Source organism: Balaenoptera borealis, assembly GCF_965194805.1.
Source record: "Balaenoptera borealis genome assembly, chromosome: 13".
NCBI lineage: Eukaryota > Metazoa > Chordata > Mammalia > Artiodactyla > Balaenopteridae > Balaenoptera > Balaenoptera borealis.
Genome location: NC_138870.1, coordinates 35,371,421 through 35,387,341, shown reverse-complemented (window position 1 = coordinate 35,387,341; position 15,921 = coordinate 35,371,421). Strand labels below are relative to the sequence as shown.

Below are 15,921 nucleotides of genomic sequence, written 5' to 3'. Positions count from 1 at the left end.
CTCAACCGCAGGAGCAGAATCGTTGCACGATTCAAATGCAGCGGGAGACTCCAGGTTCCGCCGCGGAAAGGCCCGCCCGCCCGCGCCCTCCCCTCTCCCCGGTGTAGCAGCCCATGCCCATCCCCGTCCACCTCTCGGAAAGGTAAAATGCGCTCACCGACTCTGGGCCGCCGGGAGACCCCGTAAACGTAGACGTCCACTCGCCGCCGCGCTCCCAGGGAGGCACTTCCGGCGCGCGCCAAGACGTCAGCAAAAGCGCCCGCCCCTAGACCCGCCTCCGGGGCTTGGGTCAAAGGAGATCCTGGAAGAGGCACTGCTGCTAACTTCTTGTCGCCGGCTCCTGACCCCTCCCAGGACCCGTGATGCCAAGGCAGCTGCAAGGGGCGACGAACAGTCGGGGTTGAGCCCCGAGTGAGCTGAGGGCTCGCGCTCTTCTAGTCTCCCGGGCCTGCCCCACCTGAAGGTAAACGCCTACCCAGCTGCGGCCTTTCTCCCTGCGGGCTCCTCCCCAGACCCAGCTGCCGGAAACATTTGCCCCTCTCTCCCGCCACCCTTTTTATTCCAGGACCTTTACTTTTGCCTGCCCTCGCCATTCTCACCAGAACGGCTAACGTGTGAAGAGTTTCAGTTGGAAGCTTTTAAAAAGCGACCTGTCGATAAAGTTGTCCCCCAAAACATCCCAAGCATCAAGCGGTTTTCCCATTACATCGCGAACTGGCACGCCTTAGAATCAGTATTTTGATATTTGTGATCGTAAATACACACCACACACACTTTTTAAATCGAAAATTTGAACTTGGTTGAGTCTGATATCATTTTCAGAGATAATTTGCTGACTTTGCTATATACGGTATGAAAGTGAATTACAGATTATATTTGTAAACTGAAAAATACATATACAGGTCAATACCCTTCAGGGTACTGAAAACTATTCCAATAATGAAATGTATCATTTCATAATTTAGCAATAATATGCAAAATTAGAGATTTGAAAGAACTTTTTTTACATCGTCAAAATGTGAGGCTGAAATTTCCTCTTAGCACCGCTCCAGAGAAAAATATTAAGACAACCAAAAAGTTACCCAGCCAAATTAGTGAAAATCAACAGCTAAGGTTCTTTCTGAGCTCCCAGGCTCTTCCTCTCGTGGGTAGGCAAGGTATTAGGCATATCTGAAAGCACTTTCTTGCTCTCAGCCTGAGGGGAGGTTAAGAGTAGCCTCAGAGTTTTTCCTTCATCTGTTTGAAACTCACCTCTCCACTCACGCCATATTCCATCACTGAAAGGGGTTAGTGTAAAGAATCTACTTGAAAGGAGGACCAGAAAACTCCTTTAAGTGGTGTCTGGAGAAAAGAAATTCCTTAATTCACCCAGCTGGAGTCAACGTTTCCTGAGTATTACTAAGAAGGAAAGTATATAAATTTGTCACTTGTCTATAGTATTGGTTTTACTTGGAATGAAGAATACCTGGTTTAGATTGCTTCTGGGTTGGTTTGTTTGTTTTTTAGAAATGAGTGGTGGATTGGCCCCAAGTAAAAGCACAGTGTATGTATCCAACCTGCCCTTTTCCCTGACCAACAATGACTTATACCGGGTAAGTTTTTGTATTAGTATTGTTATCTACTGAATTCTCTGTCTGAGATACAAATGTAGCTTCAGCAAACAGTTCTCTTAGGCAAAATTCATAATAAATACATTACAATGCACTTAGATCATTAATATCAAAGACCTCTATGGCAAGCATAAGTAAGTGAAAAAAATTAGACACTTGTAATTTCCAAAGAGAATTCCCAGTGCTTTATAGAGGATAACAAGTTTTTTATAAACACAGAAGACACTACTAGCATAATGATGCTGATTTTTCCTGCTTGCTTACTTGGCTTTTGAAACTGGTAGTGGGGTGGAGGTTTTGGAGGAAGGGCTGATGGAAGCAAAAGAGATCCCTTTCCTAATCCTCCAATTCTGAAAGTATATCTTAATTTATATATGTGGCAAAAACTTAACAGTTTAATAAAGTTTGTTTTCAATTCAGGATAGGGGTGACTGGAGGAGAAAAAAATCCCTGCCAACATCTTCTTTCACCTTGTTGCCTTACAGAGAACAAAATTTCCTTCTGTGCCTGTCCTGCAGATGGGTGGTTGAGAGGGACTGGTAGGAATGACATGAGTCCTATCTACAAGTGTGCCCTCTTTTCTCTGCTACTTTGGGTAGATGTTAAGTACAGTAGAGAGATGCTGCATAGGTGGTACATAGTACTTGATTAATTAAGATAGCTTGACTCTCCAAGAACAGAGAAGAAAACAAACTTTAGTGTCCTTCCTTGTATCAAAATAGAGACATCTCTTTTTATTGAACACTTAACTATATGCCAAGGAACACTTACAAGTACTAGGTACACATCAGTGAACAAAAAGATGAAACTCCCTTTTGGCACTCACAATGTAGCGAGATAGAGAAACAATTTGAAATATAAAAAATTCAGATGATGTTATTTGTTAGATACTAAGTTAATGCTAAGGTGTTAGGTGCTAAGGAGACAAAATAAAGCAGGAAAGGAGGGTTATTAAATGTTAGGTTGGGGGTGAAATTTTACTTTAGGAAGGTGACTTTCGATTAAGACATGAAGGAAGTAAGAGGCCGCGATGCAGCTGTCTAGGGGGGACAAGCATTTCAGGCAGACAGAGTAAATAAAGTGGAGAGAAGAGGAGGGGCAGTCAGAGGTAAGCCCATTCAGGGGTGCCTTATAGGGCTTGCACAGATAACGGTAAGGACTCTGAGTGAAATGAGAAGCCATTAGAAATGTTATGTAGAAAACTGTCTTTCATACAGATGGCCAATAGGCACATGAAAAGTTGCTAAACATAGCTAATTATTAGAGAAATGCAAATCAGAACTACAATGAGGTACCACCTCACACTGGTCAGAATGACCATCGTTAAAAAGTCCACAAACAATAAATGCTGGAGAGGGTGTGGAGAAACGGGAACCCTCCTACGTTGTTGGTGGGAATGTAAATTGGTGCAGCCACTACGGAAAACAATATGGAGGTTCCTCAAAAAACTAAAAGTAGAGTTGCCATATGATCCTGCAATCCCACTGCTGGGCATATGTCCAGAAAAAACTATAATTTGAAACGATACATGCACCTCTATGTTCATAGCAGCACTGTTCACAATAGCCAAGACATGGGAACAACCTATATGTCTGTCAACAGATGAATGGATAAAGAAGATGTGAGATAGATAGATATACATACACACACACACACACACAATGGAATACTACTCAGCCATAGAAAAGAATGAAATAATGCCATCTGCAGCAACATGGATGGACCCAGAGATTATCATACTAAGTGAAGTAAGTGAGAAAGAGAGACAAATACCGTATGATATCACTTATATGTGGAATCTAAAATATGACACAAATGAACTTATCTACAAAATAGAAACAGACTCACAGCCATAGAAAACAGACTTGTGGTTGCCAAGGGGGAGGAGTGGTAGGGAAGGGATGGATTGGGAGTTTGGGATTAGCAGATGCAAACTATTATATACAGAATGGATAAACAACACGGTCCTACTGTATACCACAGGGAACTGTATTCAATATTCTGTAATAAACCATAATGAAAAAAATATGAAAAAGAGTATGTGTATATATATATATATATATATATATATATATATATACACATGTATATGTGTGTATATATACATATACACTTTGCTGTACACCAGAAACTAACACAACATTGTAAATCAACTATACTTCAATAAAGTAAATTTTTTTAAAAAAAGAAAATGAAAGGCAAACCACAAAAAAAAAAAAGAAAACTGTCTTTTTGGTCTTCAGAATTCAGTATTACTAACACTGCAATCCAGTTATACTATGTTCCATGGTTACACAACTTACAGAACTCAAGCATTTATTATTACTGATTACATACATTAATGTATTCTGAAGGACTTTTGTACGAAGCATTATATAATAAATAGGACCGGCTGAAACAGTAGAAGTAGATGAGATTGCTTAGAGTGAAGATGTAGATGTAAAAGGGAAGAAAGGGCCAACTGTAAAGTACCACCAACATATTAGGGTGGGCAGATGGAGACTGATGGGAATGGATTTTTCATTATAGAAGCTTTTTTGTTTTATAAACAGTCTACGTAAGGATTTGTCTTCTGACATAGTGATTGCTTGATGGGGTTGGGGGTAGGCCAGGAACAGTGATATTCCACAACATTGATAGTTGAAGCACAAGATTTCTCTGGCGCTATGGTGGGGTTGATAGTTGTCATGGATATACCACAGGAACACTCAGCTGTGCAATGTGTGTGGCTTCAATCTACCACATATGAAGAGTGTTTTTTTTTTTCTTCTGTCAGAAATTTAGGAACTAAGGCAAATACCTGTGACACCAGTAGCCAAAAAAAGAGTATTATGCTAGTCACTAAAAAAATATATCTTCTAGGGCTTGCCTTATAGACCATAGGCTAAAAATTTTCATAAACTACAACAAACAATGTGGTCAGTATATACAGCCTGAAAGTTTAATGTTTTCTTATGATTTTAAATTAAATTGCAAATTATTATGTGGAAATAATTATTGCAAATAATTATTATTATTTGTTTCAGATATTTTCCAAGTATGGCAAAGTTGTAAAGTAAGTATATCAGATTTGGAAACTTCATTTAAAAGTCTATCGGAATTTACTTCTCCATTATTTTCTTAATGGAAGTAGATTTACTATTTTCTATAAAACAGATATTTGATATAAAAAAGAAATAATACTACTGTTAACATTTTATGTATATTTCAGTAATTTTTTAATATACATAAATATCTATAGACAAGTTTTAAAAGACAATTCTATACATGCAATTTTGCTGTCTTTTTTTTAACTTGACATATCATAAATATCTTTCCATGTACTATATAGATACATCCTTGTATGTAATGATTTCATGGTATTCCTTTATATGGCCTAATTTATTTAAATAATATAATTTTGTACCATATTACTAAGAACTAAAACTGATCCTGTTATCCAATATAAGACATAAGTTAAAGGCTCTGATTAAATATATATTTTAGGTACTAGGAGGTGTGTTATCAAGTATACTATAAATGGATTATTATTTGTCAAACAAATAGAATATAAAAACAAACACAGTTGACTCTTGAACAATGCAGGGTTAATGAGAGTGTAAAGTAAAAGCAAGATAGTGTTATTCTATCTTACAACTAATAATATGTTCTGGTATAAATTTAAAGTCGTATTTAAAATCCCAAGAATTTAGAGCATATTTATCTTGCCTAGTTGTTTTTCTTTTAGCTTTGACAAATGGATGTTAAACGGTTGAAGTTCATCTGCATCCTGAGGTTAACTTCTTTTAAACTTACTTCTCTATTAAAAAATCATCAAAAATGCTACTAGGTCTTCAGAATTTCAAACAGTGATCATTATCAATCAGAACACTAATAATGATGATATGTAACAATGAACACATAAATACGCTATGCATTGTTCTAATATCTTTACATAAATTATCTCATTAAAGTCTCACAACTACTTTTTAAGGTAGCTACTGTTATTATCCTGATATTATAAATGACAAAACTGAAGCACACAGTAAACCTAATATCATATTGCTGGTTAGCAGTGGAGCCAAGGTTTGAATCCAATAGTTTGATTCCAGCCTATTCCTTTAACCTTTACCTTTTCTTGATTTTTCCCTGTCAGAATCGCTGAATGAATTTCCGTACAAATACATAATTATAAGCCATGAGAATGCTATGAAGTTAGACACAGAGTTATAAGCACCTATAAACAGGGAAGACCTGATCTAGGCTAGAGAGTCAGGGTAGATTTACCTAAGTCATTATCCTTTGAGTTGAAACCTAGAGGCTGAGTAAGAGTTAAGTAGGTTAAAAGAATGGGAGGAACATTTCAGGTAGCGGGACTTGCTTGTGCAAAGGCCCTGTGGCAAGAGAAAATAAAGCAAGATCAAGAAACAGAAAGAAGGCCAGTGTGGCTTGAGATGAGTGAGCAAGAGGGAGAAAGCACAAGACAGGTCCAGAGATGGAAGCAGGTTCCTCTAAGGACACCAAGAATCCATTAAATAATTTTAAGTGAGGGAGTGACATGATATGAATTTTTAGAAGCTTATTCCATCCAGCTTCAGTGTAGAGATTGGATTGGAGGGGAACAAGAGCAGATGCAGGGAGACCAGTCAAAAGATATAACAATAGCCCAGGGGAGAAATTTGGACTAAGATGATACAGGTGGAGAGGTAAAGACTGGTCAGATTTGAGAGATCATTAGGCAGGAAAATGGGTAATACTTAGTGATATATTTACTTTGTATGTAAGGGTTGGGTGAGCGAGAAGGAGGTGTTATGGATGACATCCAGGTTTCCCAGAATAGTGTCTGCTTCACTTCATGTGCTTAAATGAGTACATCATCTACCTTATATCAGGAAATGGTACCACCATCTAGCTTTTTTCCCATGCTAGAGACATGGGAATCATCCTAGGTTTGTCCTTTTAAATCCTTGATGAAATTATTTTTCTGTTACCGTAGAAGGTACCTCTATCAAAGTAATGTATTTTAATTGGTTTATAGGTCTTTCTCCACCTCTAGACTGTAAGCCTTTTCCTGGGGATAAAAACCTGTCCTATTGCCAGTGCTTAGTACCTGTGCTTGAGGCTAATGGAAAGACTGAATGGCCACATGAACAAACAAATGGATGCACGCTTTTGAGAAACTGCTTTCCCATTTGTATCTGTCTTTTTGTTTTAACATATTGAGGTAGGATTAATAGGGGTTACAGAAACAATCTTAAAGAAGATTTTTATATCAAAATAGGTGAGATGAAAGGAACATTTTATAGATAAAGCTTAGAGAGGTGCCTGGCAAATAATAGAGTAAAAATTCCATCATATGTATCCAAACGTAAAGATTTGTTATTACTGCAAAAATAAATTTTTTGAATAGGGGAGGTGAGGCCTTGTTTATACAGAGATTTCAGTAGAGACAAGCAGAAAAGAAAGGAGAGGAAATTATTTCCAGTTAAGAACTGATACATTCTGAACCCTGAAGAAGGAGTGAAATTTTAATGGGCAAAACATTGAGATTTGAAAGCGGATAGAAGCCATATGAACAGAGGCACCAGTTTAGGGGAAGTTCAGGCCATGCTCCATGAACACTGAGTGCCTTCTTGTGGCTAGACCTCATAGTTTGCAAGTGAGGAGCAGTGAAAGATGAGGGAAATGGGAGCCATAATCATGAAGGATATTGATTGCTGGACCAAAGAATAGGCAACTTGAAGAACAAAGATTTTTGAGCAAAGGAATAAGTGATTTTATTTACTCCTCAAGTAGAAGACTTTTCCACTAGCAGATGAGCGTAAATTAGCATCAAGGGAACCAGTAAGAATAGATTATGGAAACAGTAGTGCCACCGTGGACAAGAAAAAAAGCAGTGGGAATGGAAAAGAGAGGACAGATGAAAGAGATCATTAGCTGAGTATGACTTAGAAAGCTAACACTTCCAAATAGTACTTTCAAAAAAATGATTTATGACTTTAACTTACCATCACAAACATTATGAAATTTTTAAAAAGTTAAAGTAACTATCTTACTTTATACTCCTTTCAAAATTGGTTAAAAACTTTCCTGTTTATGCTAACTGGTGTGGCTTTGAAGAAAACCAGCCTATACTTGAGCTGCATCAAGTGCTTGACTTCTCTTCCTTCCTTCTAAGCCCAATGAATAAACAGATGCAGCCTTTTGAGAAAGTAAACCATTTTTGTTGTCCATTTTTCCCTAAATTATTGTAACATATATTTTTTAATGAAATAAGACATCACTTCTCTTAATATAGTGGCATCTTTTTACCAATTTCATTCCAATGACTCTATAGGTACCTAATCCCAAATCCAAATAAAATAAATTTCAATATGTGAAATGTAATACTAAATCAAATTTCTGTTTATTTATTCATTCATGTTCTCTTGTCTGTTTTCCTGTTAATTCAGTTTTTAGAAAATTATTAAGCTTTGTCTTAGAGCTTTGTCTCTTTTTTTGCTATTTGGAAATAATTTCAAATTTATAAGTTACAAAAATAGTACAAAGAACATCAAAATATCCCTTGCCCAGATTCTTCACTTATTAACATTTTATCCCCATTTACTTTATCATTTGCACTCTCTCCCCAATGTGTGTGCATGTATGGGGGGCTGTGTGTGTGTATGTGTGTGTGTGTGTGTGTATATATATATATATATATATATATATATATATATATATATATATATATACACACACACACACACACATACACACACACCCCTATATGAGTATGTCTATATATATCTATGTGTATACATACACACACACAATTTGTTTTTGTGAGTCATTTGAGGCTGTTATAAACATCATCACCCTTTACTCCTAAATACTTCAGTGTGTATTTCCTAAAAATACAATAGGGTTATATGTTATATAACCACAGTACAGTTACCAAACTCATAAATTTATCCTGATACAGTACTTTTGTTGAATCAGTCATCCACGTTCCAGTTTTGTCAGTTGACCCAATAATGTCCCACATAGAATTTTTTGCCTCTAGTACAGAATCCAGTCTAGAGTTAGGTGTTATTTTAACTGTCCTATCTTTTCAGCCTCCTTTAATCTGGAACATTTATAAATAATATAGCTCTAACCCATCTTTTTTTCCCCTCATTTTGTGTTTTCCTGATGTTGCCTCATGATTATATGGTGGTTATGTATTCTTGGCTGGTATCCTCTCTGGGTGATGTGTTCTGAGGGTGTCACATCTGGATTCATACAACATGCATCTGTCCCTCATTAGTGATATTAATTTTGATCACCCAGTCAAGATGTTAACCAACTTCTCCACTGTATAATTACTTTTTTTCCCTTTGCAACTAAGAAGCAGTCAGTGGGAGACACTCTTAAGACAATGCAAACATCCTATTCCACATAAAAATTTCATTTTAGACATAGCATTTGTTGATAATTCTTGCCTGATGCAGTACCATGATTGTTGCAAATGGTGATTTTCCAACTCTAGCACTCCCTATACATTCACCAGTCATCCCTTGGCATTCAGCAGCTCTCCTTTCTCCCCCTTTTATTTATTATCAGTATGGACTTATGAATTCCTTTTTTATGTGGTTTATAATTCATTACTGTATTTAATTATTTTGGTACTCAGACTGTCCTAGATTTGGCCAATGGGTGCTCCCTCCAACTGGCTTCTCTGTTCTTGTGCCATGCCCCATCATTACTTTTTTTTTCAAGTACTCCCTTTCTTTTTTTTTTTTTTTTTTTTTTAATTTATTTATTTATTTATTTTTGGCTGAGTTGGGTCTTTGTTGTTGCAGGTGGGCTTTCTCTAGTTGCGGCGAGCATGGGCTACTCTTCTTTGCAGTATGCAGGCTTCTCATTGCGGTGGCTTCTCTTGTTGTGGAGCACGGGCTCTAGGCATGCGGGCCTCAGTAGTTGAGGCTCATGGGCTGTAGAGCGCAGGCTCAGTAGTTGTGGCGCACAGGCTTAGCCGCTCCGCAGCATGTGGGATCCTCCCGGACCAGGGCTCGAACCCGTGTTCCCTGAATCGGCAGGCGGATTCCCAACCACTGCGCCACCAGGGAAGCCCCAGTACTTCCTTTCTGGCATAACAAGATGTTCCAATTTCATCTTGTACATACCCTATCCCAGACTTGGAGTCAGCCATTTCTCCAAAGAGCCCTGTTGAATATTTTCTTAAACTGTATTTAATGACATATGATGAGCGAGGACCACAGGACTAGGCATGGGTAAAGCATCAGGAGAAAGAACAGGCTCTGTTCTCTTATGACCATCCCTACCACTTACGTACCTTGGGTAGTATGGCTAAGAAGCACAGAAATGGAGATTCTTTAAAAGAATATTAAGATTATAGTTATGTTCTAACACCTAGAAAAAAATAATTTGAGTAAATCACTTTACTTTTTGGGTAGAAGAGAACATCTCAGTTTTGTTTTGTTTTGTTTTTTCCTGCAGAGTGAGGGAGTCAGTAGAGAAGAGAAATTATGCTTACTCCTCAAGATTCCATTGTCTCTAATCTCTTCATCCTTCAACCTCCGATTAATGTTAGATTTATCAGATACTCCTAATCATAGCTGTGTTCACTTGTGTGAAATCAGTATCACACTTTCCCATTTCCATTCTTCTTGATATCCCATGACTTTGAAGAGTTAGCTATTTGTCAAATATATTAATTTCCTTGCTTATTCTATAAATGTTTTATTAACCCTTTTTGACCACTTGAGTTTTTCAAGTATTTATTCATATATTTTGTTTATTGCTGCCTCATTATTTTTAACTGGCTATTTGTTTATGCTTTAAGGGTTACTATAATGAAAGATAAAGATACCAGGAAGAGTAAAGGGGTTGCATTTATTTTATTTTTGGATAAAGACTCTGCACAGAACTGTACCAGGGCAATAAACAACAAACAGGTAAGCCATTCATTCCCAACAAGGTTTTTAACCAAAAGCCTTTGTGCTTATCCAGGCTAAAAATGTGGGGATGAGGGGATGGTCACGTCTGATGGATATCAGTAGGTCCTGAGGGTATTTAACTTACAGAAAAGAGGTCGAAACTGTACTGGGTTCCCAAAACACTGGTATAATATAAGGAATAAAAGTCTATTCTACAGGAAAGAATTTGTCATACCTAAGTGGGCAATTGCTAAAATAATCTAAAAAATAAAATGGAATTGAAGGTTTGAGGAAATGGGATCCAATAACTGTAGTTTTAGGTTTCAGTGAAATACATCCTTCTGCGTTTGCATTTTTCTCTGTTCTAGTTATTCGGTAGAGTGATAAAAGCAAGCATTGCTATTGACAATGGAAGAGCAGCTGAGTTCATCCGAAGACGAAACTACTTTGATAAATCTAAGTGTTATGAATGTGGGGTGAGTATACCTAAAACTGTATAATTTTCCATAGTTTACTTGAAGTATTTTTCACATCAGTGTTTTATTTGTGTTCTCCAAGACTTCTGGATGGCTAAAATAGGGTTATGAAAGTTTTACTTTGGGACTCTAGACTCATGTAAGTAAACTCAATTGAAATGTTGTATGTAAAGTTAACCTGAGTTGGGTAATATAGGATGGTATTTTCTCCAGTTTCCAAACCTTTGAAAGTTGTTAGATTAAAAAGTTTAAGACTAATTACTTACATTATTGTCTGAAAGATTTTAGTGACCCATAAATTTTTGTGTTTCTATAACATTTTGCCAATGATTAAGTATCACAGGTCCTTAAAAACATTATGATATGACCCATCCTCTATGGGATATTGTTTTGAAAAGTCTTCCCTCCTGTTAGTACTGCTGATAGTTCAGGAGCTGAACTATACCCAGATTTTCTTATCTAGTTCTCATCATCTGTTGTTATCCATTTAAACTTTGGGTGATTAGGAGAGATGTATAGCCACAACACAACTTTGCCCAAGGCCCATAGTTGTATCAAGAGAATTTCAGTCTGGGTTAGTTGCTGCCTATTTCTAAAATGTCTTTATATATACTGAAAAGCAGGATCCAGAGGTTAATGGTGAGCTTTCTACTGAAGAGAAGATGACTGAGAGACATTGTCCTGGCTACATGATCATATGGAAAAATAGAAGGAAATGTGTTGTGGTCCTTTCCCCAGTGCCACTCACTCCCCCTCAAAAATATATACATATACAGACAGATGGGTGGGTGAATAGATAGATGGATGGATGGATGGAAAGAGAGAGCAAGCAAGGCACTGGGTACATTCTGTCAATTTTTATGATTCTGACACCTAAGTTAATGTTTCAAAACCTGTGTTCCAGAGTCCATCATAAAGAAGAAAAAAAAGAAAGGAAAGGAGGGTGGAGTTGTTATGGTCAGATAGAGAAGTATATATCCACATATTCACAGTAAATATTAAATTATCCGAGAACTCCTGGATGAATCTGTTAATCTGTCTTTTTGGTTTGTGGATCCATAGATTTGTCATATTATACTTAGTACATTATAATATTTCTTAAAACTCCCCCCGCAAAAATCTGTTTACGTTTATTTTAGCCTGATTTTTCCCAAAGCTATTTCACTATTAAACCCCTGCCCCCGTTTTTTTTTTTTTTGTATGGGATATGTTAACAGTTTTTGGTATACCATTATTCCAGAAACAGTTTGAAAAATGGTTCTCTGAGTACATCCTCTCAGCAGTTCATTAACAATAATACCTCTTGGGTTCAGCCATGTCCCCAGGTATACAAAGTACACAGTCTATTTGATGCTTTGTAAAATATACCTGAAAAGCATGATTATTTTTCTCTTCTGTTGTTCTAATCCTGGCTCAGCCTCTCCGCACACCCTCATTCTCACATATTACTTCTAAAGGTATTTTGGTAAGCCAATACACAGATTCATTGTCTCGTTTTACAACTCAAACCATGTTATGGCTCATTATAATGTTATGGCTAGTCCAGCACTGTCAAATACAAACATATGCAAGCCACAGATTTAATTATAAATGTTCTAATAGCCACATTAAAAAAAATAAAGAGGGTAAAAACTTAATATATTTTAATTCAAAATATTTTCATTTGAATTATGTAATTAAAATTGTTTTAAATTATAATATTTTACATTCTTTTTTCATACTGTCTTCACAGTCCAGTATGTATCAGTTCAGACACATTCTCAGTAACCACAAGAGAATTATAGCTAGTGGCTACCATAAGTGGACAGTGCAGGTATAATCTAGATATGAAAGAAGCAGAATGAAATTAATTGATAGGAAAAGTGAGGAAGACTTTAAATTTTCCATTTGTTTTTAAAAGAAAATGTTCAGCAACATCTTGGAAGTTAGGAATAGTTTTGTCCCCATTTTATCATAATAACTTAAAATTTTTACAACTAAGGTAGATGGTCCATTTACATTTTGAATTATTTTATATCCTGAATCTTCAGATTTAAAATGTTTGAAGGAAGAAAACTTCTTTTACTCTTAGTGAAACGACTAAACTACTTCCTTATTGGGAGTTATGATATCATAATCTCTTCTAAATATTAAAGTAATGGGTTGTAATTTCTTTGTGTATATTCCCTGTGTGACAATATTCTTTTTTTTAAATTAATTTACTTATTTATTTATTTATTTTTGGCTGTGTTGGGTCTTTGTTGCTGTGCGCGGGCTTTCTCTAGTTGCGGCAAGCGGGGGCTACTCTCCGTTGTGGTGCGCGGGCTTCTCATTGCGGTGGCTTCTCTTGTTGCGGAGCATGGGCTCTAGGCACACGGGCTTCAGTAGTTGTAGCTCGCAGGCTCAGTAGTTGTGGCGCACGGGCTTAGTTGCTCTGCAGCATGTGGGATCTTCCCAGACCAGGGCTCAAACCCGTGTCCCCTGCGTTGGCAGGTGGATTCTTAACCACTGTGTCACCAGGGAAGCCCCTGTGTGACAGTATTCTTTCTTAAGTTCTAAAACATTTTAGTCTTAAGGAACCACCAAGTTTTCTGTTAATAACACAACAAATGTAATATTTCTCCTTTCCTTTCTAATGGGAAACAAAAGGAAAGTGGACACTTAAGTTATGCCTGTCCTAAAAATATGCTTGGAGAACGTGAACCACCAAAGAAGAAAGAGAAAAAGAAAAAAAAGAAAATTCCTGAACCAGAAGAAGAAATGTATGTATATCCACTCTTAGAAATACATCATTGTGTAGCTTCTGTCTCTTTCCTGTTGATTAAGTGCATGCTGATTTTTTTTTTTAATAATTTAGTGAAGAAGTAGAAGAAAGTGATGATGAAGGGGAAGATCCTGCTCTTGACAGCCTCAGTCAGGCCATAGCTTTCCAGGTACTGAACAGTTCTCTTCTAAGGCACCACGCCATAGCTGCCTGGAGTTCATAGTTTTATATTCCTTGCTTACTTTACTACTCATCTCCTGATGGCAACCTCTGTCTTCCCCTTTGCCCCTAAACTTTAGGAGATAGGCTCTTTCTTTAAGGTCTTTAGAACAGTGTGGTGGAAAAGTGCCTATCGGTTCTTTCTAGATTTTAAGGGCCCCACAACACTGTTACTGTCTTAATCTGTTTTCATTATAGAATTGAACAGAACTATTTGATTCAAGTGAATTTAGCCCAATGGAAAAGATTTTATTAAATCGAAGATACTGTTTTAAAAGAAGCTTCATTTTAAAACAAAACCAAAAACATATTTTTGACCGTTAAGGGTCCTAATACAAGTATACGAAACATTTTTTGAAGAAGGGTGTATAACTTCCTGATTTTATATAACCACTTGTTTTAATGTAGTTGATAAATTGTAAATGCATACATCAATTTATTTTTTCCTTTTAGTTAACTAATGTCGTATTTTATGTAACATTCCCACATCCAACAGGGATGACAAGTAGGCTTCATTTCATATGCCTGTTAATTAGTAGAACTTGTCTAAAATAATTTTGCTTAAAATGGTAAGACTGGGACAAAACTTGGGGGCAGGGGAAATGGCATCTTAATGGAGTAGAACTGTCTGCACGGCTAGGAGGGTAGAGAGTGCTGGCACTTTTGTTGTATGTTTTGCCATGTTTTGAATCACTGGACTATAAGTAATATTAAACAGATTCCTGATTTTGTTTTGTTTGTTTTCTGAACCACATTACAGCAAGCCAAAATTGAAGAAGAACAAAGAAAATGGAAACCCAGTTCAGGGGGTCCCTCAACATCAGATGATTCAAGACGCCCAAGGATAAAGAAAAGCACATATTTCAGTGATGAGGAGGAACTTAGTGATTAAAATTATATATATTATGTCAATATCATTAAAAAAATTTTTTACATCTTGGAGTACCAAGTTCCATTGGGACTAAAGATTACTTTTAGAATTTGACCATAAGAACACTTAGTATCAAATAGTTTTTTTACTTTAAAATAGTTCATAGGAAATTGAAAAGTAATTTTAAAGTATCATGTTTATCTTGCATCAAGATTTGCTAATATCATTAATCTTGAAAACAGTTCATTTGAATAAAAAAGAAAACTTAATACTATCATAATAATGCTATTGTCATCCCAAGAAAAAAGGTAGATAAGTAAAAAGATTTGTTTGAGAAGTTCATTATAAAAGTTTATTCATGATTGGCTTATTTGAGGACTTTTGAAATAAATTTCATCTTTAAAACAAAAACCTCTTAAAGACTGAAAAGGTTGAATGATTTATTGTTATTAATGTTAATAAAAATTTCTCAAGAGAATTTTATTTTTAAATGTAGGTGTTTTTGTCATCTTATTTCTTTTAGCTTTATCCCAATCTGGATACATTGTAATTACCCATAAAATTTAAAGTAAAGTAGCTCTCAAAGGCTTGTAACCAAAGAGCAGTAATTTGTCCTTTGGCACAAAGTTCCATTCCCCAAAAACAGCCAGCTTCTATATTTGTGTCTTTTCACATGTACATACATCTTGCTAAATAAAATGCATATATTTCTGCCACTTAATCCATAAAAGGATGAAGGAAGACTTTTCAATCTCCTGTACTCCCCTCTGCCCTCCTTCACCTTCCCAACATGGCTATGTTAAAATTTTTGGTTAAATCCATATTTTATTGTTTTTATTTTAGGACCATTGAAATACTGTACACTTCAGAGCTAATGAGTGTGCTATGATTACATTTTTCTTACAGTTAATAATTGCCTTATTTTTTTCATGTATTATATTTCTTTGTATTTATGACTGAAGCTTCCCATACCTTTTGCAGATGGTTATATGGGAATGGGATTATGGAGCCTTTAATTTTCTACTTTCTCTATTTCTGTACTATTGAATGCTTTTTAAAAGAACATCTATTTATTAGTTTCTTAATTACTAAAAGCAATAAA

General features: G+C 36.3%; 2 protein-coding genes across 18 annotated transcripts in view; one reads left to right on the top strand and one right to left on the bottom strand.

Moving 5' to 3' along the window:
• Positions 1-15,921, bottom strand: part of PPHLN1 (periphilin 1) — a 259,607-nt gene that overhangs the window by 175,595 nt on the left and 68,091 nt on the right. For 2 of the 15 annotated variants that reach the window (XM_082349476.1, XM_082349480.1), the window contains exon 1: positions 158-242. The exons of 7 other annotated variants lie outside the window; for them this stretch is intronic. The gene's annotated coding sequence lies outside the window, so the exon portion shown is untranslated. Of the gene's footprint in view, positions 1-157; positions 301-15,921 lie in introns of those variants that run through there. 6 more of the 15 variants (XM_082349492.1, XM_082349477.1, XM_082349489.1 and 3 more) reach the window with 4 other exon arrangements.
• Positions 290-15,310, top strand: ZCRB1 (zinc finger CCHC-type and RNA binding motif containing 1). Of its 3 annotated transcripts, XM_082349496.1 has the most exons (8): positions 290-463; positions 1,507-1,592; positions 4,637-4,665; positions 10,417-10,528; positions 10,879-10,986; positions 13,615-13,727; positions 13,823-13,898; positions 14,709-15,310. In XM_082349496.1, exons 2-8 carry the CDS (start codon positions 1,509-1,511, stop codon positions 14,838-14,840), a joined length of 654 nt encoding a protein of 217 aa, XP_082205622.1. In that variant the 5' UTR covers positions 290-463; positions 1,507-1,508; the 3' UTR covers positions 14,841-15,310. The 3 variants fall into 3 exon arrangements, with proteins under 3 accessions (XP_082205622.1, XP_082205624.1, XP_082205623.1); XM_082349498.1 differs by lacking the exon at positions 1,507-1,592; XM_082349497.1 differs by lacking the exon at positions 4,637-4,665.